Below are 27617 nucleotides of genomic sequence, written 5' to 3'. Positions count from 1 at the left end.
TAAGGTTACTTCGGACCTCACAGTCACTTCTTTATGACCTCGTCGCTGTAATTAATGAAATATTGCATTGGTTGTTATTTGAAGTGGCGGTGAAAGGCCAAGTTTATGCATTGCGGACAGGTGAGTAGATGATCCATTGATTGCATTGGTTCTTTTTGTATGAAATGGCGATTACTTCTGTATGATCGGGCGGTTACTTATGTTTGACTTGTCGGTTAGTTCTGTATGACCTAGCATTTTCTTCTATATAATCTGGCGGTTACTTCTGTATGACCTGCTGCTCGATCTTGTCCTGCTGTTCCTGCGACTGCAGCTGCTGCAGCGTCAGCAGCGACACGCCGAGCTGGTCCTCGCGCGTGAACGGCTGCGCCATCTGCCGGAGCCAGCGCTTGCAGATCTGAAACCAGAATACGCCTTGAGACTGGGCCAATCTACGCACTAGCGCCACTGTCACATTTTAGCTTTTTAATTTCTCAGCGAAAAATAACTAATAAATATCTTACATTTGTTAAGATAATTTTAACGCTAATAGATTTAAAATATGACGTTGGCGTTAGTGTGCGGCTAGGTAGGGTCTTAGTAACGTCTCATGGAAATAAATTATTATACTGTATTTGAATATTATTTTCTATATTTGAACTTAACTTTTTAATTTTATTATGCACTTTTTCATAACCAATGGCCAGTACCTAGTACCTGCACGGTCTCCTCCGAATAAATTTTTAAATAATACTTTTTTCATAATCGATGGCCAGTATTATATCGGTGCACTTTATGCTTTTTGAAATAACGCGTGGTCAGTAAGTTCAGTACCTGTACGGCCTCCTCTGTGCTGAGGTTGCAGAGCGAGTCCTTGAGGTGGTCCTGAATCCAGCGCGGCAGCTTGGTGCGCTTGTCCGCGCGGCTGAAGCGCTTGTCCGCGAAGATCATGATGCCGTAGTCCGTCTTACCGCTGCCGACGGAAGGAGGCATTTTAGTTGCGAAAGTTGGTCCCGTGACCAAATAATAATAACTAGAGTTGTTCTAAATAATTATAGTCTGTATTCCCAATTTTCCATAATATACAAATGTGAAAATCATATAATTTTTCTAATCTTGGCGTTGGACACAGGCGAGTCTTCTAACAAAAGCTGCTCAAAAATATTTAAAAAAATAAACTAAAATCCATGTTTAAAATCTTAAACAATATTACAGAAGTGCGTTTATTGGTTGCTTTAACAGCTACACTTATTATGTAGTCGACTTCTATTCCTGAAATTTAGCATACATATAGTTAGGGACATAGACATTGGGAAAATCAAGGGAGCGAATCGGCAGGCAAAAGTGAATAATAAATATTTACCGCAAAGCACGACCGACGCACTGCGCTGCGTGACGCATCGCGTCGAATGTTAGGAAATCGTTCTCGCGAATCTGTAAGTAGATATTTTGTGTTATCAAAACTACTCTTTATTTTTTGTAGTCTGTTGTTGTCATACACAGTTACGTAAAGTTCTCTCCTTTCTTTTTTCGAAAATATCTGTTGAATGCAATGCCCAAGTAGCATCCATGCCGACGCCGAACATGTTCTCACCTGGAACTGGTCCCGCAGGTAGCGCAGGCGCGCCTGCAGCACGCGGCCCTGCGTGAACACGTACGGGACGCGGAACATGTTCTCACCTGGAACTGGTCCCGCAGGTAGCGCAGGCGCGCCTGCAGCACGCGGCCCTGCGTGAACACGTACGGGACGCGGAACATGTTCTCACCTGGAACTGGTCCCGCAGGTAGCGCAGGCGCGCCTGCAGCACGCGGCCCTGCGTGAACACGTACGGGACGCGGAACATGTTCTCACCTGGAACTGGTCCCGCAGGTAGCGCAGGCGCGCCTGCAGCACGCGGCCCTGCGTGAACACGTACGGGACGCGGAACATGTTCTCACCTGGAACTGGTCCCGCAGGTAGCGCAGGCGCGCCTGCAGCACGCGGCCCTGCGTGAACACGTACGGGACGCGGAACATGTTCTCACCTGGAACTGGTCCCGCAGGTAGCGCAGGCGCGCCTGCAGCACGCGGCCCTGCGTGAACACGTACGGGACGCGGAACATGTTCTCACCTGGAACTGGTCCCGCAGGTAGCGCAGGCGCGCCTGCAGCACGCGGCCCTGCGTGAACACGTACGGGACGCCGAACATGAGCACGGCGCGGCCGAGGTGCTGCTCGAAGTCCACGCCCTCCGACACCTTCCCGCGCGCCACCGACAGCAGCACCGCGCCGCGCCCGCTCTCGCACGCCTGTTGTTCATACATCATACAGGGTTACTGATATCTAACGCATAACCTTCCGACGGCGCATAAGGTACATAGTGATACTAACATCTTTTACATCTCTCATATTCGGTAAGTAGGTCCTTATTACCCCCAAATGGGGTTCGTAAGTGACCGATTAGCGCTCTAAGGTAAGTAATTAAAAAAAACATATCACTCTTTCAAAAAGTACGCGTACATCTTTATCATCATACTGGCAATAAACATCGTGCATTCAGCCCAATGACTAGAGGTCGCTTATTCGATATTCAGCCTTGTCTTCGTATGAGTATAATCATCAATTTTAAATATCGAACGGAGAAGCTCAATTTCGTTCTTTAAAAAAAATTTAAAACTTCTTTACTTGGTTCATTTTAATTAAAAAAAGGCGGGAATAGAAAACTTTTACTTTAAATATTTACTTTAATTACTGTACTGTCCAGTGTTGCTTGGCTATTACATAGAGTTAAGATGTGTACAATCGCAAATTAGATTATTTTGAAAAGTCGTGGAATAAAAGTTGCTTATTTTGATGTACCCAAGTAGTCTTTAGGAGGTTTCGCGTATGATACCAGTAACCCTGTATATACAGGGTGATTTCTTATGGAATTATTTCTTTTCGTATAGAAAAAAAATCAGTTGATCCATACATTTTCTTTCCGATATTTTTTGGCGATTTCGAAGTTACTCCCATACTAAAAGTTGTTCAGAATCTTGGAGTGAGCATGTAGACAAAATATTGCCAATGTATAAAAAGTCTCCCTATATGTATATACGTATGTACGTACTCTCTCATGTTTTTGCGAATAAAATATCTTTATCACTCTCTCTCGTTATCGCGTATTCTTTGCATTGGGCGCCGCAACGCTCTAAGTCCAAGGTTAGCGTAATAATATTGCCATTAGATTTGGAGTTTTTGGCTATGGTTTTACAACCGACCGCGCCCGCCTGATTTCAACCCTCTTTGAAAATGCTATTGCTGCCTATCAGCTGTTAATGCTTAGTGTCCCTTAATCGCCTCGTACGACATCTACGGAAATATACTCTATTATAGTCCTATTCTAGGGCGGAACCACACGCCCCATAAATATACATATCACACAAATCTATACTATTATTATAAAGAGGTAAGCGTTTGTGACTTTGTGAGTTTGTATGTTTATGGATAATCTCCGAAACTACCGAACCAATTTAAAAATTCTTTCACTATTAGAAAGGTACGTTACATTATCCAAGATTGCTATATAATAGATATAGATCCAAGATCGCTATATGATAGATAAAATATAGCCTATATTTTATCTCAAAATTCCCACGGGACCGAAGCCCCGGACAAACATCAAGTTTATTTATAAAAACATATTTATTATCTTTGAATTGAATTTTTACAATTTCAACAAAACCACAAACCTTAATATAATTGATGAGCGCGAAGCTGGTCTCAGCAGAATCCTGCGTCTCAATGAACAACAGCTTGTGTCGCTGCAAACTGGCCACCACTCCTACAATAAAAATTTATTGACATCTGTCTGAAACCCTATGGCGCAGTAATAGCGACGAGTTTGCAATAGTTTATTCCACGCGAAATAAATTAGATATACATATAACTAACGGCCCGTCCCGGCTTCGCTCGGATAAAAAACAATAAATTATCCACCTAAACCTCTTCCTCAGGAACCACATTATACGTTGATGAAAATCAGTACAGTAATGTTTGAGTTTATCGCGAACAGACAAACAGACGCGGAAGAGGATTTTGTTTTATAATATAAAAATAGTATACCTTGATCGTACCAAGCGCCTACAACATTCTCCAAGTATAGATAGGACGTGAAGAAGCAAACTACCCCGTCGGGCACACACGACGCTATCTGTAAGCAACAGATTGTATTATTCTACTGTAATACGAATTTATATATGTAATGCTTGCTGCACCCCAGGGCTTCGCTCCCGTGGGAATTTCGGGATAAAAAGTACCCTATGTGTTATTCCAGGTTATATATTATCAGAGTACCAAATTTCACATTTATATATTTAGTAGGATAGGATTATCCTAACTAGTATGTCTATCCTAACTAATGTTATAAATGCGAAAGTATGTTTGTTACCTCTTCACTCTCTATCTACTCAATCAATTTACTTGAAATTTTGCATACATATATGTAAGCAAAATTTGAAGTTTGAAGTATGGAGAAGGACATAATATAACAATCATCCCGGAAAAATAACTGCTCCCTTGAGAAATCACGTGGACGAAGCCGCGGGCATAGGCTAGTAGAATAAATCAAAGCAAGTTAACCTCAACGAGAAGCTGCCCGTAGTTCCTTATGACGGCGACGTCCTCGCGCGACTCGTACTTTGAGGATATCGCCACTTGGTCGCTGCCCTTTGACACGATCTGTACCAGAAATACAATTTATTATTCTATCAACCTACCCAAATTCATTGCAAACTCGCCGCTATTACCGCGGCATAGAGGTTCATGCAGGGTAACTTGATGTGCTGTTGATTGTACAAGCGACCCGTTCCGGTTTCGTTCGGGTAAAAACCATAATAAATTACTCGATAAGATAGACAGATCGACACTCACATTTTTTCTTAACTATGTCACATATTACTAGATCCAGGTTTTCCTGGGTGTATTTCAATTTAGTAGCCTAAATATATATTTAGGATCATTATGATAATTCATAGACTGTAACAATGCAGCTAGATCTAAATACGAAGATTTAAAGTTGGTTGGAAAGTCCATTTTCAAAAAGTATGAAATTATAAAAATAATTTTAACCATCATAAATAACAAAAAAAATGTAACAACTTTTATTAAAAATCATCACCATAAACGTAATATTTAATGTAGCTGTCGAACGAACATATCTTCGCGAACATTTTCGCACATTGTGTCTTCACTTGATCGTGTCATTTAGTATGGAGCGTCCAAAAATGTGTTTTTGGACTCGTCCAAACTTTATTTTTGTCATATCTTTGAGTATTGTCACAGTATTTTTTTCACTGGCGTTTCTAATGATTTAAGAGCCTTCGAATAGTCATCAAAACAAAAAATTGGCAACTAGCCTATTTTAATTTGACGTGAAATAGTGTCTGTGAAGGACTCATATCTGAATAAATTTTAAAGCCATCAAATACTCTACCCAACGTTTTAGGTACGGAACCCTAAAAATATAAGGAACCAACATCTAACCATGGGCAGAATGCAGGGCCTCGCGAGCGTCATGGTGAAGGAGCTCATGATGATCGGGTTGAAGTCCAGGATCTTCGGGTACATGTCCAGGGGAGACAGGGTTCCTGGGTTAAAATAGATACAGTCTGTCAAGGAAGTGAAAAAAATAAATAAGGGCGCTGTGGCCCCTTAGTTGGCAACACTGAGTGCATCAATCAACCCTGACCATTCTATTTAATGGCAAAAAATTCATTCGTTAAAAATCTTTCTTCTCTTTATTGACAGACTGTAGCTTAATCTTGCGAATAATTATAAATTATCGTTAGATATTCAAACATAAAAATAGTTCAGGCTTGATACAATTGCTGTCTCTTTTTCCTTTTCTCTTGATTTGTGTTTTCTATTAGTGATGACTATCGATAGGTTATGTACACAGTCTATCAATAAACATATTTGTTGTAGTTTTCTATATTCATTAAATTAAATTGATAAAAATGTTACTCTGGCGCTAGTGAGCAGGGAGCGCACTCTTAATGCACTAAGACAATATGAGATTGTTTATGCCAAAAAATGAAATTTTCGTTAAAATTTCTTGAATTTTTATAAGTAATAAGGGTTCAAAAACTATGACGAAGTTCAAATATGCGATGTTGGATTACTTAAAATTACCTGATGTTATTATTACTGTTTGGAACCTCGAGAATACTGGTCTCATTGCTATTGAGGAGTCCATACATCTGAAAACACAAATGAACTTTTATTTAATTTTTTTTCTTTTAATAGCCGCGCCCCGAGACTTCTTGGATTTTGGGACAAAGAGTACCCGCTGTATGCAGTTTATATTCTACCCATATAACAAATTTTATTAAAATCGTTACAGTAATTATAATTCTTCTATCTACCTTTTCTTACTAACTTTGGCATTATGTACTCATGTTATTTGAATATTATTTATATATACGAGATTATTACTATATTGACGAGTGTCTTTTTACTTCTTATTAGACTGAAAATAAATGTCTAACTAAAAACGATAAATAGGCTAGGAACTTAAACATACCTACAACATAACCGTGCTTGCCTCTGAACCGAGAGGTCCCGGGTTCGATCCCCGGTCGGGTTATGAAAATGATCTTTTTCTTCAGATTGGCCCGGGTCTCAGATGTTTATCTATATAAGTATATGTCATAAAATATATTATCGTTAAGTTAGGATCCCCTTAACACAAGTCTCGAAATTACTTTCGGGCTGATTTGTCCTAATATATTTATTTATTTAATAAATATTACTACAAATAAAATTTATTAATTAAAGTGACATTTGATAATCGCGGTTTCTGATGTAAATACAATTATACATTTTATCTTATACACAGACATCTACCCTATCGTAATTGATTTATCAAAAATAGAAAAAGATAAATCAACTCACGTGAAATGCAAGATTGGGTTGGACACTGTTGGCGTTTTATCGTCGAAAGGTTCAATGATGATCGTGAATCCCTTCGTGTAGGTGGACACCAGTGTTGCCAGGTGCGTGACCAGGATGAGGGCGGAGTAGTGCGACGGATCGGGGATTTCCAGCGTGCGGAGCAGCGACGCGAGGCGGCTGGCGCAGAACCGCAGTGGCTTGCGTTCGATACACACGCGCGATGCCACGTCTTTTAAAAAGCCTATGGAAAAGCGTAGCGACAGTAGTTAAAATAGTTTTCTTTTTTATGGACAATGTCCGTAATGGATGAAAATGTATTCTATATATCCATATTAATATTACAAAGAGAAATTATTTGTAATTTTGCTTTGTATTGCACAAACTCAAAAACTGGAACGATTTTGATGAAATTCGGCACAGAGACAGACGAACCGTTCAGGAGTAACATAGGCTTTTTTATTATGGTTTTTACCCGAGCGAAGCCGGGACGGGCAATAATTACCTGCAGGAGATTCTTGTACCACATGCTGTATACGGAGCCTGGTTTTGACGTACTCAATAAACCGCCTCAGGAAACTCAGGAAATGTTCTGCGTTTCTTATGTTCCCGGGCACCACCTCTGAAAATTTACATCTCATTCTAAAATACTAGTATGAAATCGATGAGTTATTAAAGTAGATATTAAAAACATAAATTCTTAACATCAGTTTAAGCGCATGTTCACACATGCGCTTAAACTGATGTTAAGAATTTATATCATATAATACATATCATAGTAGAAAATAGTCTATAAAGAGTAGAAAATAAATGAGGTCGCTGTGTCGTGCTCTTGGCACAGCACAGTACGTCACTTGTGCCCACTGTCATACAAGCCCATATATTTATTGTTTTTGACACATGGAAAAAGTGACACTGATTTGACTTTGGTTATATTTGCTATTGCAATGACATCATCGAGTCTTTTACAAAAATGTCATTTTTGATTGTTATCAGAGAGATCTTGTTGCATTCAATGTGTGATAAGAAAATCATGTCAATGCAGTAAAACGTCGAACTTTGAGGCTAGTTCAATCTGTGTGATTTGTCCTAATATATTTATTTATGTATCAAGTTAAATAAAATATTGTAAAAATATAGCGACCGTCCAGCACTTCGTCGGGCAGCACAGGGCTCGCCAGCAGCGCTCCCGCGTCGCGCGCTGCGGCCGCGGCTTGCAGTCCCTCCACCAGCTGCTCGTACTCCGCCGTCAGGCGCGCCGAATCTTCTTCGCGTAATCTATAAAGTTTCTTTGTTTGTATACTACATTTTGCCCGGGAATTTTGAGATAAAATATAACTTATAGCAATCTTGGATAATTGACCCTTCTAATGGTGACAGAATTATTTACGGTTTCGGAGATTACCCGCCTCAAAGATACAAACTCACAAACGCTTACCTTTTTATAATAATAGTATAGATACATTAATTTAAAAAAAACACGATTACATTATGCTTATACATTATTATAAAGCAAAGTCCTATACCGCGTCTGTCTGTCTGTCTGTTCGCGATAAACTGTTACACGGATTTTCACTAAGATAGAATCTTGAAAAAGTATAGGTGTATAATTTGTTATGTTTTTACCAGAGCGAAGACGGGACGAGACGCTAGTATCATATAAATAATGTGTGAACAAACCTGGCTACTGTTTTTTCTAGTGTCTGCAGTGCTTGCGTGCTCCTGTCTATGGTTCGCCGAGTGATCTTCACGCTCAATGAGTCTATGCACACATTGTCTATGTTGTGAGCCTCATCGAAGACCACTACTGCTTCTTTGTTTAACTCTTTTGAGACGACTGCCGCTATCTTTGGGTCGAGGAGGTAGTGGTAGGAGTACACTATTATGTCTGCATGAATTATCTAAATAAGAACAGAAAAATCTTATAAACCGTGTGATGTCTCTGCTTCCATTTTTACAAGCTTTTATCTAGCTAACAATGTATAAAAAATATGGGTTCTGTTCAGGGTGGAATAGAATTGAAGTGGATATGTTCAACCTATAACCTACAGTAAAAATATTTTTAATAATAATTCATTGCTTAAATTAAAACTAAAGTTTTATACATATAAAACAGCCTATTAGACTGTGCCAAGCCGGGCTGAGTCACTAGTATAAAATATAATTGTAGTTAGGAAAAAGTTAAAATACAAAAGACTCACAGCAAACCTTGCGAGGAAGTATGGGCACCAGTTCCGGTCTGCACCATACTGTTTGAGGTCATCCATGGTGTACACTCCATACGGGAGCATGAATTCTTTGCCTTCGCGCTGGAACCCTTCGTAAAATTGACCTGTGCAGAGAGTTTATTAAACTTTACCAAGAAATTTTTTATTATTATATGTAAATATTTTTTTTTATTATTGTATGACTTATACAAATCTAATTTTGTACAGTATACTTAGATTAAATAAGTAAACTGTGTGAGTATGTACTGTTCTAGAATAAGAATCCAATCCTCCTATGGATGTCATAAAAGGATAGCCTTGACAGCTGATAGGGAACAATAGCATTCCCCAGGAGTGTTGTTATAAGGAAGGCTGCCAATGTACCAAATATACATTATATATATTTATTCATTTATTTTGGCACATATCAGTTATTATACAGCATATTTACATTCACCAAATTTTAAGTATTAGACAAAACAGTACCAAATCTTATTTAAGTTACATAGTTTAATTATGTTAATTTTATATATACTATTTTATTTTAGTTTTTTGATAAAATTGTCTGTATGTAATAATTTTATTATACGAAAACTTTAAATCATGCTGGTAAGGAACAAATTGTGTCCAAATTTTAAGGTTACTCACAAGTGGGCACACTAGGATCCCTTTCATTTTTCTCTCGAATGTAACTAGCAGTAAGGGAGTGGCATTTTCCATCTACCATTTTACCTTCTCTTTCTTTAGAAACCTGTGAAAGAAATGGAATTATTACTTAGCAGCATTGCAAACTTCTCACACTGAAAGGGCCTACACAAGAGGCCTAACTGTGAATAACAGTCCTCAAGAGAATTGAATTAGTTATTTTTGGAACAAGTGATCATGCACTTTGTCGTAATCAGTTTTTTATATCGAATTTGTAATAAACTATTGTAGGTGTTTTACTTAATAATCTTTTCCCATATTAACCATTTGTTTCTACACTATCTTCAAGGTGTTATTGCAATCCAAGTCCAATAGGAACAGTTTTTGAAGGAAGTTATATGTATTTTTTTGTTGTTTTAAGAAATATTAACAATCCTCACCTCAGGATGTATGCACAAGTTTTTTCTGGAGCTGAGCACAACACCAGTCAAGTTTGGTATTTCACCTTGGCTTTTCTCATAGTATTTTATCAGATTTTTTAATTCTTCTAATACCTTCTCTATTTCAGGCAATGTTCGGGAACAGTATATCAATTTTCTAAAAACACAGAGATCATTTATATGTTTGATGCTACTTCCTATGTACTATACTACTATGTAAGTGAGCTTGTATTTAATGTACCTGACATGATGTGGATTTTGTAGCATGTAAGCTACAATGAGAGATAACAAAGATATAGTCTTCCCTGTTCCTGATGGCATCTCCAGCAAGCCATGGCCCTGAAATAAACAATCAGCTTTAAATATAATCAATGATAACGTACATTTTAAATTTGTTTACTAACAACATAATCTTAATTAGTGAAAAAATAACAGGTCAGTTTGCACTTACTTTGGCATCCAATGCACGTTTTAATTCCAACATGTAAGCATATTGCTCTGGATAAATATAATCGTAAGGAAAATACACCAGCAATCCATCTACAGTTAACCTAAAAGAAACCCGGTTATGGTTATAAAGGTATCCAAAACATAGGTAAATTAATTAGTAGAAATACTTTAATTGTGATTTAAGTTTATTTACTTACTTCATTTTACGAAATTCCTATAATATTGCACTTGCAGAAATAAAACATCAAGCAAAATCCTTTTCACAAAAAAAGCTGCACTGCATCAATCAAATATCAAAATAAAAGTGTTGCCAGTGGTCCGGTTACAATACAAATCGTACAAATAACAGTTTGACATCATGGAATTAGTAGGTACCGACATGATTGATCATCGATAACACTCAGTCCCATGTTTTCAACTCATTTTTTGAAAGACTCTTGATTGATAAAAGGCATGTATTGGTAATGCCTCACAAATTTAGTCGAGTCAACACTATAAAAAGAATACTTTAATAGAATAGAAAGAATATCGGTTTGCGGTTTGTTGTTGGTTGTGAATTAAGATAAACTTTAGTAACCAAAAAATTTCAAAAACTGGAATTTTTGCAATTTATTACTGGCAATTTTATACATAAATGTCATGTTACAATAAAATACGTTCCGTTTTGTGCTACGCGCTGCTTATTTGCATTCTGTTATACGCATATGTGGAACTTTCGATTTTCTCTTTCTTTATATAGTATCTTAAAGTAGGTATTCGTTGTACGAAGTTCAGCCCTCAGGATAGTGTCATAATTACACCACCCGATGAGTCCACTGACTTTCATAGTTATCTATATTATATGGAGGTCAGTGGATGAGTCGGACTCGGCTCAAACCACGTGACCAGGAGGAAGCTTTGAAATTATGAAGTAACTACTTATGTATGTTGTAAATGGTACAAATTTCAAAAAATTGGGCATCTAGCTATAATGTATATATGAAACGGTTTTACTCAACCCGTACAAGTATTAAAAATAATTGCATATCGGAAGCGAGCCGAACCCGAAAACGTATGGGGTGCAGCTAGCACTTACAAATATGTAGATGATGTAAGTAAATATTATTTGTAGTTGTAGATAATTATGTACCAACAACTGGTCATCTGACCTGTGATAAACCCTTGGTATAGGTGAGCAAATAGTAGATATTTAGTACAACGACAACTCGTGTGCAAGATGTACAAAGTTGCTGTTTTAGGAGGTGGTATCAATGGATTTGCGTGCGCAGTCAAAATTAAGGAAAAATTTCCTGAGTTCGAAGTAAGTTTAGCTCGTACGACCACGATACCGTACGCAATATTGTCACAATTTCTTCAGTTAATCTATTTGTGTAGTACCTCAGCAGGCTTACTCTCGAATCGCAATCTTCTTATAATATAATAATCACATCTTACGTATACCCACGGAAAAATAAACCTTGCTTATACTTATCCGTACATGCTAGGATGGAAGAACATTGCAAGCAGGATGTTAATACTGCGAACGCTTCATAATCGTGACACGATGGTATTCCAATATTTGTTTTTTAACATAATATAAACATAATATAACATAATATAAAAAAACCATTGAGACGAAGAAATAAAGTGACTTTTATTGAAGGTGGTGTTGATATCGAGTGATTTCTCCCCGAATACGACGGGAGATGGCTCTGGCGGTCTGTGGTACCCGTATCTTTGTGGTGACACACCAGAATCTCTGATCACGTAAGTATTAAACAAACAGCCTTACCTACATAGCACTAAGTAATAAAAGGTAGATACCTAAACTAGCAACGAATCCAAGTGCATTTTATCATAAACATAACTCTCTGTCTCTTGTATACCTTACCTATGTGTGTTCCTGGTTACATTTCTTGTTGATGATGGTGCATTTATTTTTAAATTCTGGAAATTCGCCACCTTAATGTCAGCCCTTTTTTGAGAGTACTGTTGTTGTCAATCAGCTGTTAACCCTTTTTATCTCTATAATTATTATATCCACGCAGATCATGTAGTTGACTGAACATGCTCTACTAAAATACTTTTTTAAAAATTTCGCAGGAAGTGGGGCTGTGAAACGTACAGTTTTCTAAACAAATTGTGGTTGGAAGGTGACAATGGTGTAATACTTTTACCGATGTACTATTTACATCGGCGGAAGGAAACCTTTAAACTTCCGGCGTGGTCGCCACTCGTTTTCGGATACCAGGAACTTGGGCCGGCGCAGCTTAGTTATCTTAGTCAGCGTTATTCATCAGACTATGAGTAAGTACTGCAATGTATATATGTACTTCTTATCCCCACTACCAATTATAAGTAGTAGCGCTGAGGCGGCTCTCAGGTGCTTGGTACGGCGAGGCGAACGGACGACGGTTACTAGTTATTAGCTACAACGGGGGTGCATCAGTGATGTGGTTGTGATGTACAGTTACGTATGCGAAAAATAGGCACATAATCTTGCCGTATGCTACTAGTACTGCGGATAAAATCTAAAGGCCCCGGTAAATCAAGTTTTGTAAATTGTCTTCAACAAATTCCTTTTAAAAAATGGCGAATTGATGAATGAACTTCGACGGCGTGAGAATTAAAACCGCTACTTACGAGCCCTCTCTTATAGATGAACCAAAAAGATTATTATAGAATAGCGGCCCGTCCCGGTTTGGCTCGGGTCACTAACACTACACACTATTGGTGAAAACCGCATGAAAATTTTGGAGTTTATTGCGAATAGACAGACAGACGTGACGTATTTGTATTATAATGTGTAAGTATAAATAGTAAAGCCCGCCCCAATGTTATGTTATTTTAAAAGGCGTAAAAGCTATATATTATCTAATATTCTGTATTTTTGTAGAGCCGGTGAGACGTTTACGACCTTCATATCTCGTCCGCCGGCCATCATCTCTTACCTTCACCGACGGTTTGAGACACTGAACGGCAAGATACTACACGCCAAGATAACTTCTTTATCAGACTACATTCTGAAGGAATATGATGTTGTGGTGAACTGCACTGGACTTGGGGCTAGGGACATAGTACCTGACGAAACCGTATACGCTATTAGGGGACAAATAGCTAAGGTAAATAACTGGAGTATAAAAGGTAAACTTTTTGTTTTATTTTTAACAATTTCCATGGAGTGAATACTTCCATAATAAAAATAAAAAAGTAAAACCGCTGAACAGAGATTTCTTTCTGTTGGTATTTTTGTTTTATTTTTGTTGATTTTTATACAATTTAGCATACATTAGGCCTCCTACGCACTGGCGACCATGGTCGCCGCGACCTGGTCGCGGCGGCCAGTGAATTCTGGACTTTATATGGCAATCGCTATAGCCCCTACGCACTTAGCGGCCAGCGACCAGCGGCCACCGTTGGCCGCGGCGTCAAATTTGATGCCACGCGACCAGCGACCAATCGCCAGTGCGTAGGCAGCCTTAGACCCGAGTTCAAACATAGGCTATTTTCTACCTCCGATTGATCCCTGGAAAGAACTGGGTGATAGGTTGAGGCCTCCTACGCACTGGCGACCATGGTCGCCGCGACCTGGTCGCGGCGGCCAGTGAATTCTGGACTTTATATGGCAATCGCTATAGCCCCTACGCACTTAGCGGCCAGCGACCAGCGGCCACCGTTGGCCGCGGCGTCAAACTGTCTTTTACGTGAAATCTTCCGTTTTCGTTTTCGTAGTAAATACACAAGCACAGTTAGCGTGATTATCTTCTGCACGTCCATCTTGACACACCCTTGGAAGTCGACTGCAAATTTTTCGGCCGTCCACATGTCGCGCTTGCATAAGCACCGGCGACCATGGCCGCGGCGGCCTGGCCGCGTCTATGGTCGCCAGTGCGTAGGCAGCCTGAGATTTCTGCCGCGGGCGAACTTAGGCCTCCTACGCACTGGCGACCATGGTCGCCGCGACCTGGTCGCGGCGGCCAGTGAATTCTGGACTTTATATGGCAATCGCTATAGCCCCTACGCACTTAGCGGCCAGCGACCAGCGGCCACCGTTGGCCGCGGCGTCAAATTTGATGCCACGCGACCAGCGACCAATCGTGGTCGTCGAGAACATCACTTCTGTATTAAAATTCATCAGTGCTACCGCATCGGCCGCGGCGACCAGACGTGTAGCTAGCTAGCTACAGAGTGATTATTTTACAATGGCCAATTTCGACACGGAACGGTTCATAATTGAAGTTGAAAATAGAAGAGGTTTATGGGATTTAGCATCAAATGATTACTCCAATAAAGATTTTAAGCGGCAGTTGTGGCTTGAAGTGGTCGATATATTTGGCGGTGAATCCATGGAAGATAAAGAAAAGGCAGAACTTGGTTAGTATTTTATTTTATTATGCCTAAGTAAATTAATAATGCGATGAACTACAATAAACGCAGCAGGTGCTGTAGTAGCATTCGACACGTATATGTGACACGAGTGATTTTTTTTAAAGTTGTTCCGTTCATTCAAAATCTAAGAAATTTTAGCAAATAGGTAATTGTCAAAAGTATAACTATTTTATTTCTACTATTTTTCGCTTTGCACATGAGTTTTGACAATTATTTGCTAAAATTTCCCAGGTTTTCGTAATGATTGGAATAACTTTTTAAAAAGATTACTCATACCGCATGTGCGTTCGACGCCATTTTGTTTACGGCGCGCAATGGCGGCTCGCGGCGAGTAAGTGCCTCAACGCACAAACTGAGCAGCCGTCGTAGGTACGCACCCATATATTTACAAATTAATTGGTTAATTGTGCCAGGGCAAGCGACCATCGGTACTGAAGTAGTTTGCGAATATATCTCGATATTCGGTTGATGTTCTATTTGCTCTATTAGGTAAACATGCAGGTATTTCTAATAAAGCCTCTGGTACAGTTAACGTGTCCTTGAAATCATATCCGTCTCTTTCTCGCACAAAATTATGAAGCACACATAGAGCTTTTATAATCACAACTGCAAATTCTTTCTTGACGTTTAGGGGTCGGTGAAGAATCTGCCATTTATTGGCTAATATTCCAAATGTACATTCAATATAGCGGCGGGCACGGGATAGTCGATAATTAAAATTAGTCTTTACATTATTCAAGTTTCTCCCAGCATACGGTCGCATCATATGTTCCGATAGTGAAAACGCCTCATCACCCACTAAAACGAACGGCATTGATTGGCCATTTTCTTTGATGGGGTTATTGCTCGGAATATCGAGATCATTATTTAAAAGCCTATGATAAAATACAGAGTCTTTGTAAATTGACGAATCACTGCATTTGCCGTATGCTCCAATATCTACGTAAAGAAATTTATAATTTACATCACATATTGCAAGTAACACGATTGAAAAATAATTCTTGTAATTGTAATAAAGAGATCCCGAATGTTGTGGTTTGATAACTCTAATGTGCTTGCCGTCGATGGCTCCGATGCAATTAGGAAATTGGGCGTATTTTTGAAAACCTTCAGCCGTTTGAATCCACTTATCTCTGGTCAATTGTGGCATCACAATTGGTTTTAATATCTCCCATATTGCTTCACAAACAACAAATACTATTTCCGATACTGTAGAAAGCCCTATACGGTATTCATGACTTATATGAGATAAAGAACACCCAGTAGCCAAATACCTGAAAATAAAATTCACATTAATAAACATAATATTAGTTTTGTAATATGTACTACATTTATTTATTGATTTACAGGCATTACTCTCCAAAAAAGATGGAAAAACCTTAGAGACTGTTTCACAAGAGAGCTGCGCCGTCTTAAAGATGTCAAAAGTGGTTCTGCTGCAAAACGTAAATCACAATACACCTATTTCAACCAATTACTGTTTTTGAAATCAGTGCTGGACACAAACGCAACAGAAAATAGTCTCGAAGAGGCAAGTCAAGAAAATGAAAGTGCAAGATCTTCTGATCTTGAGACTCAACAGTCTGCATCAAAGTCGCTTAGAACAAAAAGGAAGAAAAAAATGCCAAACGAAGAATCCGATACAGACCCTCTAATTTCAGTTCTGCATAAGACCATAGCGACTACACAGAATGATTCAAATTGTGACAGACTGTTTCTTTTATCCCTCCTCGAAAGATTTCAAACAATCCCTGCTGCAATGAAGACCAAAGCGAAAATGGAAATTATAGAAAAATACCAACCGAACTGTACACCTACAACAGCGCGCATAAACTATTCAAGTAATTTCAATACTCGTAACGACCAAGAATATGACCCGCATCGACCGAGTTATTCAGGTTATTCTACTACCAACAGGATATCAGATGATTCAAATTACAGCGATACTCATACTCATTATTCTGATATTTCTCAAAATTCAGAAATGATAGACCTATTTCCCAATTTGGATGATTAATTGTTCACAGTTGCCATTTTTTAAGTTATGAAAATACAAATAATTTGATTATCTACTTCAGTTTTTTAATATTTAAAAACATGTTATATATAAGCAAGCCCTTTTCCTCTCCTTTTCAAAGTCGTGAAGTAGAATACTACTGAACAATAGTTCATAAATCTTTTAAAGTGGCAAAACCTTGGTCAATGAATTATACAGGTTGTTATGAACATTCCGAAACACCCTTTAAAATATATCACGTATTTTTTAAACATTCTGTATTTAAAAAAGAAAAAGCTTACCTTATTGTTATTACTAATTTTTCTTCTGCTGGAATGCATTTCCGATAGTTGTTACCAGTTCCAGTAATTTTTGGTTTTATTGTATCCAGTAACAGGTTAAAAGTATTCGTTGACATTCTCATGTAATTAAAGAATCTCTTCTCATACATTTTTAAATCCAAAAAATAAGTATAATATAATCCTTTAGTCTTTCTCTCGCAAAGTAATGGATGCACCCAAAACTGTCTTTTACGTGAAATCTTCCGTTTTCGTTTTCGTAGTAAATACACAAGCACAGTTAGCGTGATTATCTTCTGCACGTCCATCTTGACACACCCTTGGAAGTCGACTGCAAATTTTTCGGCCGTCCACATGTCGCGCTTGCATAAGCACCGGCGACCATGGCCGCGGCGGCCTGGCCGCGTCTATGGTCGCCAGTGCGTAGGCAGCCTTAGTGTGAGATATGAACTGAAAAAAAACTTTTTGATTTTGTTTAGGTGAAGGCGCCATGGCTCTGTGAAGCCATTATAGATAAGGATAGAGGGAACTATATTCTTCCAAAGTAAGTGAATGTATAAAAATGTATATTAAAGATATTAAATTCGTTTATTTAAATTAAATTTAGCTTCACCGACAGTGTGTAGAAAAATATTGGCGAATTGGTTACTTTGCTTAAAAACAATGTAATATTTTCAGTTCAGGATTCTGCGTGCTTGGAGGTACTAACCAAGAGAATGACTACAATACTCAAGTAGATCCCAAGGACTCTGAGAGAATATTCAAAGGTTGCATCGACATGATTCCCTCCCTAAAGGTTAGTATTCAGAGGTCATGTTGTATAACATCAGTTAAGACCAGTAGGTATAAGCGACACCGTCAAGTTTTTATCAATTTCTTTTATTTATTAGGGAAAACCAAAAACTAAAACAGTGGTACTATTTATAATAATAAATGAACCTTATTGCCCATAAATACATTAGGTACACAATAGAGTTTAGGTACATATGGAGCAAAGGCGGACTTATTGCTCAGCAATCTCTTCCAGCCAACCTTTGGATAGAGAAGAGGAAAAAATTAGCAGTATTTATATTATGCTACATCCAATTATTGATATTGATTTATTATGTACACAGTTGCCATAATTTACTAAAAAGAAACTGTGGCCACCGAAATACTTATTGTAAATTGTGACAAAATATTGTATAATGGAAAATTATAATACTGATAAAATCTTTTATCTAGTGTAGCACCTTTGGCATTGTTTTTAGTTTCCGCTGATTATAAAAAAAATATATAAAATGTGATGAGAGTGGTGCTAGTGAGCTGGGAGTGCCCTCACAAGACTTATGTATCATTTTCGAAGGAAATTTTAATTACATTTTTGATTCTAAATATTAAAATCTTTCCCTCCGTTGTTTCAGAACGCGCAGGTAATGTCGGAGTGGGTGGGACTCCGCCCCGGGCGGCACAATGTGAGGCTGGAGGCAGAGGAGAGGGGAGAGAAACTATACATACACAACTACGGTCATGGTAAAGTTGTTGGTGTTACTTTTTGAGCATAGCGAGATAACGACTAATAACTTTTTGTCTCGTAAGCGAAAACCGTGATCTTATGATCACGGTTTTAACTAAGTTTAAAAATTATACTCTATTGCTATTGATATGTTTTCATCTTGCGATAGTATCGCCCTCTTTATTATAGTATAAAATAAAATTTTGCTTCTTATTCTGATTCTGTTACAGGAGGAAGTGGCTTCACATTATTTTGGGGCTGTGCATCCGATGTTGTCGACATTTTGGAGCAGAAATTGAAGCTCAAACTAAAGAAAAGCTCCAAACTTTAGTAGTTACTGTGCATAAGTGCAGCTATAATGCCGGCTCCACTCTATCGCGGAAGAGTTCGCCGAACTTTGAAGGATTCTACATACATTGCTGGTTTTTCATTGCGGTAAATAAAAGCTCTCATACAAACTTCATTCCACTTTATACAATGTAAATTATATGATTGCTACAATTATTTTCAAATACAATATCTATTACATAAGCTCGGTGATAAAACATTACCAACTTCATAAAAACACAAATTTAACTCACAAAGTGTGAAATCTCATGTCTTCAAGGAAGAAATACTGTTTATCATACGATCTTGATTTGATAAATCGCAAATAATTTAATACATAATAAATTAACAAAATATTGTACAACAAGAAACTGCATTGTTTCATTAATTGTATAGGTATATTTTATGGCTGTTTGATTGGTTGAACGCTTAGCTGCTAACTTCACAGAAATCATTGACAATCAACTCAGAAGTGTTCGGGCGGGGCTCTCCGCTTGTCTCTGTTGCGGCTGACGTAAGGCGCGGGTTGCCGCAAGTGTACCGTGCGCACGTGAAGTTTGCGGCTGTTTGATTGGTTGAACGCTTTGCCGCAAACTTCACACTCGTATGGTTTCACGCCAGTGTGACTCTGTAATAAATATAATAGGTATCTAAAAGCTATAATAACCTTCTTAGACAAGAACATTTGTTTTTACAAAGATAGTGAGAAAGGTGACTATTCCAAGTGACCTTTTCAAAATAGAGCGGTTGAATTTATTCATATCTACTACATATACAGATTTATCTTATACTAAAAAAAATGTCACTCTAAATATTCATATTTTTGCCAAGCAAGCTGGCCACCAATATTCGCGCAAAGAAATATAATTTGAAAATGGAACAAAGCTGCGGTGAAAGAAAACATCGTGAGGAAACCTGCACTCTGGTTGGTTATCAACTTGTATGTGAAATGGAGAGGGCTATGGCAAACCACTCCATTAATAGTGCTAAGAAAGTCGTTGTGTGTGTTTCCACGTAACGATCACCACCCTCAGCCACGAGGAATACGACTATGAAGAGAAGTAGAAGAGAAGTAGATAATACAGGAATGTATGTTACACTAAAATACTCACTCGAAAATGCCTATCTAAGGCTCCTTTGGACTTGAAAGCCTTGAAGCAGACTGTACACGGGTGCGGACGGTGGTCTGAGTGGGTCTTCTGGTGCATCTGCAGGTTCGTGCGGTTGTGGAACGCTTTGGGGCAGAGCGAACATTTGTACGCGCGCTCGTCTGTGTGCGTGCGTTTGTGGTACACTAGGAAGGCATTACCCTGAAACATTACCTTTGTTCTCAGTAGTTCCTTTAGAAAAACATTATTTTTATTTGTATTAATCAAATTACAAGTCACGCACGAGACTATCGACGGAAAAGTCGACTACAGTTTCAGTCTTAAAGAATACTTTTTTTTCAATACGAGTGCTGTCGTTTGGTTTTTGCTCGTAGTCAACGCGTGAGAAAAGAAAAATGTCCCTGTAGTAAAGTGTTGACGAGTTTTCTCGTCGGGAGCCGATCCTGGATGCACCATCAAGTAGTGTTTATCATAATAATATGCATTGTCATGGAAACTGTAGCAACGACGTGGAAAATATCAACTCTGTACCTAGGACAAACGGAAGAAATAAAGGTATGTATGTAAAAGATTTGTTATATGTAAAAGTGTTTTGCATTGGGTATCTATAAATTTATTTTAAATATTAAATGTTTTTTTTTTATTTCGTATGGAATTATGTACTTTTTTCTCTAAAACATTATTATATAAACAGTTCTCAATATTCAATATTTTTTCCAAACATACTGGCCATCACTATTAGCGTAATAAAAATAATTAGAAAAAGGAACAAAGTAGAGAAGTAAGTTACCCGGAAACTCTTCCCGCAGACGTCACACACATAGTCCTTTTGCACGGGGTAGGGGAGACCAGGATGTGCGCGACGGAAATGTGTCCAGTACGCTCTCCCACTTGGCACTTGTTCACCGCACTGCGATTTAAATATATGTTTTCAAAAAATCACTTCATCGCACATAGAAAAATTAATATAACAACACAAATATAAATGAATATAATGCGGAGGATCAGGAAATAAGCTAATCGTAGCTGCTGGTACCTTCGAATAATATATAATACTATGTAGGAAACCACGAAAATGATTCGGGGCGCGCTTGTTTTAATTTTAATTTACGTAAATACTAATTATTTTTACAATAAAATTATAATAAACAAACACCTAGAGGTAGAATATAAAAACACACTAGAAAAGAAAAAATCCCAGGCATTCAAAAACATAAGTGAAACAAATAGCCCCATTATTCATTCAAGTTTTGTCCCTTTCTGTCAATGGCAATAAGGTGCGATATTGACAAAACATAAATTTTTGGGGTAAATCTGTTACAAAAAGATCTCTGTGAACCAGTTAAATTGTCAACCAGATGCGCAGGTTGCCACACGAAGTTTTCCTTTACCGGAAGCAAGTGGCGGAAAGTACTACAAATGAGTGAGACTGGTACACGAAGTCAACAGTGCTGGCGACTCACATGCGTGCAGGGCGCGGGCCAGCAGTAGGGCGGCGGCCGCTTGCCGTAGTTGCGCGGGCGCTTGCGCGCGTGCGCCGCGCGCTGGTGCGCGCGCAGCGTCTCCGCCGACGGGAACGCCTCGCCGCACGAGCGGCAGCCGTGGCTGCGGACCATCACGCCATTTGAAATATCATCTCTTCGTAGTAACTTTTCGCCTCACATTTTTATCAATTTCTTTTATTTCGTAGCGAAAAATGACAAATGATTTTACTGTATAGTACCTATTACAGTTTTTCATTACACAATGTAGTCACTGTTGACTAAAACGCAAACATTCCAACAAAATCCATTTAGTCAATTGTGACCAACTGTATTATAAAAAAACGATAATATGATCTACTAAACTTCTAAAACTAATGTGACATAATCTGATAAAATATTATTTTATCCTTCGCGAACAGTTTGACAGTTAGAAAATGCCTAGAAATGCCCAAAAAAGGAAGAAATTAGCGAAATTAGTGCAGCTAATTTCATCTGAACAAAAAGAACAACGAATGAAAAATAATTCCATTTACATACCTGTCTTCGTTAGTCTTTGTGTGTTTCGTAGACATGACCATGTGTCGTTTGAATGCCTCTTCGGAGACGAACTTGACGTCACAGACTGAGCAGTAGGGTTTAGATTCACCTTCTTTGGCCTCCCCTTCAAGTTCTTGGCTTTCCTTCGAATATTAAAAAATATTATTTGAAGGTAGTAGGTAATCCAAACTTCGCACAGTCTACCATCGAAACTCTAGCCAGCTCAGTTTTTATGTTTTGAAGTAGTTATTCGTCTTTTTATTTCATTTCTATTTTAAAAATGTAAAAAATGAATGACGATATCAAATTAACAAAAAAGTGTTCATTTTTTGAACGTGATGCGATATGACTCGACCTCTTTATATATTTTCCTTTTATACATCAGTTATACATCAGGCGCAAGCATAATCTCTATGTCGATACATTTAAGGGTCACATTGCATTTTACTCCTGTCTACAAGCCCAAGTTAACAAGTTCGACAAGGAAAATCTAAAAATGAACTCTAAGCTGAAGCGATATGGTACATAATATCTTGTACACTTACCACAATTCCTTTGTGCATCATAGTCCGATGCATGGTGAGCCCTAGTTTGCTAACAAATGAGTATCCACAAACGCCGCATATGAACTCCGAGGGGTGCTTCATTCGCACATGACTCAGGTATGATGTCCATTTCCTGTGATATTTATATAAAAAAAATAATTTAATTTAATTTTCAGTTTTTTTCCTGAAAATTAACTGGCAGAGAATGCTTCTTATAACATTAAGACCACCTCTTGCATCAACTTGGTAAAGTTAAGAATAAGAATAAATAAAGAATTGTATTTGGATGATTTTTAAATCAAACTTCAAATTGGTTCGCCTTGTCAAATTCGGACACTAGTTATCGATAACTCGACAAAGGTCCTGCATGTGGTATATAATAATATATGACAGAGACGCGATTTTTATAACATGTGAGATGTGAAAGTCGATTTGTTTAATTATCACGCCCTTTATTCGGAGATCTTCATAAGCACTTTTTGGCCATCCATTCGTCTGTCACAGTTTTATTTTCCGATGGTAACCCTAGCAGGGTTCCCACCTTTTACATATTGCAAGAACAGGTTTCCTAAAATGTTTCCTCCATAGAAATTTAATTGTGGCCTATTACTTACGTGGAGACTTCATCACAATACTGACACTTGTAAGTCACACCTTTGTGCCATCTCTGATGCTGCTTCGCTTGTGTTCTAAAAGAAATTAAATTTTCAACTAAAATATCAACAAATCAAAACTTTCAAGAACTGCTTCTCAATATGGGTTTCCATATGCGAAAGGTCCGACAACTAGGGATGCCGAGGACCATGCGAAGTTGAGACGAAAAAAAGAAGAAAAGCGGACTATGGGCTCCGACGCTCAATTTTCTGGGAAGAAACCGGGAAGACGTTCAGATGAGAACCAATATTCGATGCCATAGAAGGCACCATTAGCCAATGAGATCTTTCTGCCATCTTGTTAAAAAAAAAAACAACATTATCATCAACACTGTCTTTCTTTTACTGTGGTTGTGATATATTTTTAATGATAACGACACAGCACTTATTTCGTTAAATTTATTTTTCGAAAGTGAAGTTGTTGAAGGCACGAAAATAGTAAATCAAAAAGAGTAAATCACATAAACACTAAAATTGATTAATAGTGATATATAATTCTAGTCTTTGATTTACTAAATAACTTTAACATTTTGTTAGCAACTTACGATGTTTTGGAGACGTAAGGACACGCCTTACACTGGTACTTCTTCTCGTGGTTCATGTAATGTTTCATGTATGCGCGCTTGTTCTTGAACCGAATCTTACAAATTGGACACTTAATGTTGCCTGCACTCTGTAACAATTATTATTGAACTTCGCCCGGTTAAATTCCCTCGGGAACAGTTTTTTCTTCGTATTAAAATGGGATTGGGAAAGTTATAATATCCATAGCGCATTTAAAATGCACACAGCGCCATCTAGTGTTTTTATGACAACGTTTTTTTTTTAAATTAGCATTTAGCTCCACCTTAAAATACAAACAGCGCCATCTAGTGTTTTTATGACAAAGTTTTTTTTTATTAGCATTTAGCTCCACCATAAAATACAAACAGCGTTATCTAGTGTTTTTATATTTAGCGCCACCTAACATGTTTTACGCAAATCCCACGGAAACAAAATAATTGTTTTTTCCGGGTTGAAAGGTATCCTATGTCCTTCTCCATACTATTAATTATGTATATGCGATATTTTAAAAAGATTGGTTGAGTAGATAATACGTGAAGAGGTAACAAACTTACTTTTGCATTTATAATATTAGTTGGTATTGGGATTTAGAACTTTCAATCAATGTGAAGCTAAAATGTTAGTTTACTCACGGGGTCGTGCTTGGCGCTGTGGTGCTTAAACGCCTGCGCGTCGATGAACCCTTTATAACAAAAGTTGCATTGGAACGCCGCATTTTGGTAGTTGGACGACTCTTTCCGCTTCTCTATCTCTTGTATCTGCTCCTCTTCCTGAAAATTACTTCAATTTATAAATGGGACTCTATTACTAAGACTCTGGTATCCGTCCGCCCGTCTGTCTATCCAACTGTCACCAGGGTACCCTAATAGTTTAATTTTTTGCATGTATTGTCGATATAACAAATTCTAAACAAACAGAATAAAATACAGACATGTTTTTTTGGTGTTTTCACAGATGAAGCTTTCGCACTTGGCCTGTTTTAGGTTTTTATTCAGAGAGCTAGTATAAAAAAATAACGTCATACTACACTTGAATATTTCTAAAACTTACGGTTAAATGAATAATTTCGACATATTGTTCCAAATCTATATCTTCCCCTTCGGAAACGCCACCAGTATTGTCAGTTACCCTTCGCCTGGCTTTCCTTTTACGTTGAGGTTTCGGGCATGTGTTTGCTTCGCCCGACTTTGCTTGGACTTCGCCCTTTCTCGGCCGACCGCGTTTGCGCTTCACTGGGACTTCAGTAAGCTGAGAATGTAAGATTATGAACCTGTTAAATATTTTACAAATCAAAGAAATATAATATTAATTAGGTAATAATAAACATTATGTTGTAATTGTAGAACGAAATATTTAAGGGAAAAGCATGTAATTTTCAAATTAAACATTTCTATTTGTACAAGGTGGCAAACTTATATCCTCTTATTTAAAAAAAAATTAAGCCAAAGTGTGTTTTGTCTTATTCTGTCAATATCAAATATTATAAAGTACTGAGTGAATATAAAATATATATTAGTTTAAAATATGCTTTAACTTTTTTATAAATAACAGAGTTTGTTGCATAACAAGAATGGAACGTGGAAAATATTTCCATTTATTTAAAAATTTAAAAACTGTTTTTAGGTTTTTTTATTTATCAAATAAATTGATAGGTACATTTCAGTGTATACTCACTAATTCTTCCGTTAGCTCCACCCTTTGATTTTCCTCAGTCTTATTTCTCTTGTGTGTTGACAGTGGCTCATCATCACTTGACACCGAGTTGAAGAACTCTTCATATTTATACCCATCTTCATCTTTAATATGTTCATACAAATCATCTTCTAGTGTTTCGGGGAGAGGAATGGAGCTATCTTCATATGGCTCATATTTAACAGCAACAATTTCTTCCTTTGCAGATTCATTGGTACCTTTTGATATATCCCCGTGACAACAGTCAATAAAGTTAATCTGATCAACTAGACATATTGGGGATATTAATTTGAAGAACTTCCTTAGTTGTGGGATTTCAGTAACATCAACCTGTAATAGTAGGTAGTAAAAATTGGACAATTTCAAATACCTATGTTTGTTTAATTGCAAGTCGTAACATGTTAAAAATAAAAGAAGAAAAAAATTTCTCAGATCTACAACAGCTATAGAGTGATTCTCAGAACATTTCGACCGCTGCGGCCGCGCTGTCATTATGATCAAAGGAAAGGAATCAAATCAGCATTTGTGAGTTTGTATGTTTGAGGTGGGTAATCTACGAAACTACTGATCTGATTTCAAAAATTCTTTCATCATTAGGAAGGTACATTATCCAAGACTACTATAGGCTATATTTTATCTCAAAATTCCCACGGGAGCGAAGCCCCGGGCAACATCTAGTGATTACTAGTACAGGTTAATAATTTTTAATGTCCGAGAGTAAAATTAATTCTTGTCTTGTTAAAATTTGAAAAATTGTGCTGAGATCCAACCCATAGCAGTTATAATATGGTAGATGTCAAGGTCACAATATTGTAAAAAAATATGTATGCTCTAGATAAAATAAATATATTTAAGATCATTATGATAATTAATTGACTGTAATAATGCCCTGAATCATTTATATGGAGATTTATCACGGAGACTGTGCCAGGAGACTGTGCAATAAAGTTCATTCATATTGTACTCCTTACCCTTCCATGCACACTAAGCATATCAAACAAGGCAGTTTGCCCGTGGATACATTTCTCTTTGAAGAAAAAATATTTTTGTGCTAGAGCCCCACACTGATAGCAAATAAATGTTGGCAGATGCATTTCTCCAAGAGGCTGTAAATAAAATGTCCGATTAATTTATTTTAGGTGACTATAATGAAATCTATTAATTAATATTTGAAAGGAAAAAATGTTTTATATTGATTAATTATAATTATATTGATTTAATATTATAAAATGTATTTTAGAAAATTTATCCATATACATTTTTTTTAAATGTGATGTCCATCTGTAAAGTATCTGTATTGATAGGTACTCACAGTAGCTCCAGCTATGGCATCTAAATAATTTTTCATGGGATAACTCTTTGCGTCATACATCTTTACACCCATTATGAGGCACACTCTGCATATTTTATTGTCTTCCATAATTTGATTGTACTTTTAATTCATTATTTCAAAACTATAATTATTTATTTTGTTTTCTTTTTCTCGTAACCGGCTATGCACGCGAATCAAGATAGAGTTATAAAATCATAGAACTTCTTCCACTCATAGGGCAATATTTTCATTCATTAAAATACAGAGAATACTTAACCCAATAGAAACACTAATATTCTATACTGTAATCAAGTAAATTATTCTATTCAAAGTAGTATTTAATTTGATTTATAATCTATGTAATATTAAACGAAGAATGTCTAATTTTACACAAGACTCGTCAAGACAAGACGCCACCCTCTGCCATGTTTTCCATTTGACGTTTTCCATTTGTTATGTTTCTTTGATTGATAGTCAGTCAATGTCACTTTTGTTAATGTTTTGCGTTTTGTTCTTCTTTAGATGTTTCTTTGTTCCTTGATTCGAATAGTATATTATTTTCTTTTTTTATAAATGAGTATTTATTTCGAAGCTATAAGCTTCTAAC

General features: G+C 37.4%; 3 protein-coding genes across 4 annotated transcripts; 1 reads left to right on the top strand and 2 right to left on the bottom strand.

Moving 5' to 3' along the window:
- Positions 1-96: 96 nt before the first annotated feature.
- Positions 97-10982, bottom strand: Xpd (Xeroderma pigmentosum D). Of its 2 annotated transcripts, XM_053756106.1 has the most exons (20): positions 10827-10982; positions 10631-10730; positions 10421-10518; positions 10180-10336; positions 9743-9845; positions 9089-9219; positions 8568-8788; positions 8032-8165; positions 7393-7509; positions 6891-7131; positions 6129-6196; positions 5481-5584; positions 4578-4676; positions 4062-4149; positions 3689-3780; positions 2090-2266; positions 1343-1413; positions 814-952; positions 266-397; positions 97-199 (listed from the first exon to the last, which is right to left on the bottom strand). In XM_053756106.1, the coding sequence occupies exons 1-20, from the start codon at positions 10829-10831 to the stop codon at positions 194-196; spliced, it is 2283 nt and encodes a 760-aa protein (XP_053612081.1). In that variant the 5' UTR covers positions 10832-10982; the 3' UTR covers positions 97-193. The 2 variants fall into 2 exon arrangements, with proteins under 2 accessions (XP_053612081.1, XP_053612080.1); XM_053756105.1 differs by having other exon boundaries at positions 103-397.
- An 803-nt stretch (positions 10983-11785) lies between these two features.
- On the top strand, positions 11786-20853 carry Daao2 (D-amino acid oxidase 2). Its single transcript, XM_053756108.2, has 8 exons — positions 11786-11929; positions 12272-12375; positions 12712-12915; positions 13505-13730; positions 17772-17836; positions 17971-18088; positions 18696-18804; positions 19018-20853. The coding sequence occupies exons 1-8, from the start codon at positions 11846-11848 to the stop codon at positions 19116-19118; spliced, it is 1011 nt and encodes a 336-aa protein (XP_053612083.1). The 5' UTR covers positions 11786-11845; the 3' UTR covers positions 19119-20853.
- Positions 19242-27454, bottom strand: LOC128676143 (zinc finger protein ZFP2-like). Its single transcript, XM_053756107.1, has 13 exons — positions 27011-27454; positions 26670-26804; positions 25681-26028; positions 25057-25254; positions 24639-24776; positions 23988-24115; positions 23404-23478; positions 22790-22922; positions 22245-22387; positions 21687-21828; positions 21014-21133; positions 20227-20424; positions 19242-19742 (listed from the first exon to the last, which is right to left on the bottom strand). Exons 1-13 carry the CDS (start codon positions 27116-27118, stop codon positions 19581-19583), a joined length of 2028 nt encoding a protein of 675 aa, XP_053612082.1. The 5' UTR covers positions 27119-27454; the 3' UTR covers positions 19242-19580.
- Between the last annotated feature and the right edge of the window lie 163 nt (positions 27455-27617).

This window comes from Plodia interpunctella, chromosome 15, assembly GCF_027563975.2.
Source record: "Plodia interpunctella isolate USDA-ARS_2022_Savannah chromosome 15, ilPloInte3.2, whole genome shotgun sequence".
NCBI lineage: Eukaryota > Metazoa > Arthropoda > Insecta > Lepidoptera > Pyralidae > Plodia > Plodia interpunctella.
This window is presented reverse-complemented; position numbering and strand designations above follow the sequence as displayed.

Bases quoted from the DNA above. Each gene is read 5' to 3' on its own strand.
- Xpd (XM_053756106.1), bottom strand. The intron at 8,789-9,088 runs GTGAGTCTTTTG...GTTCTTATTTAG, and splicing joins ACTTCCTCGCAAGGTTTGCT to ATAATTCATGCAGACATAAT. The intron at 398-813 runs GTACTGAACTTA...TTCTGGTTTCAG, and splicing joins GCACAGAGGAGGCCGTACAG to ATCTGCAAGCGCTGGCTCCG.
- Daao2 (XM_053756108.2), top strand. From the start codon at position 11,846: ATGTACAAAGTTGCTGTTTTAGGAGGTGGTATCAATGGATTTGCGTGC. The intron at 12,376-12,711 runs GTAAGTATTAAA...AAAATTTCGCAG, and splicing joins ACACCAGAATCTCTGATCAC to GAAGTGGGGCTGTGAAACGT. The intron at 18,089-18,695 runs GTTAGTATTCAG...CCGTTGTTTCAG, and splicing joins ACATGATTCCCTCCCTAAAG to AACGCGCAGGTAATGTCGGA.
- LOC128676143 (XM_053756107.1), bottom strand. From the start codon at position 27,118: ATGGAAGACAATAAAATATGCAGAGTGTGCCTCATAATGGGTGTAAAG. The intron at 24,777-25,056 runs GTAAGTTTTAGA...AGTAATTTTCAG, and splicing joins TCGAAATTATTCATTTAACC to GAAGAGGAGCAGATACAAGA. The intron at 22,923-23,403 runs GTAAGTAATAGG...TAAATATCACAG, and splicing joins TATTGTGATGAAGTCTCCAC to GAAATGGACATCATACCTGA.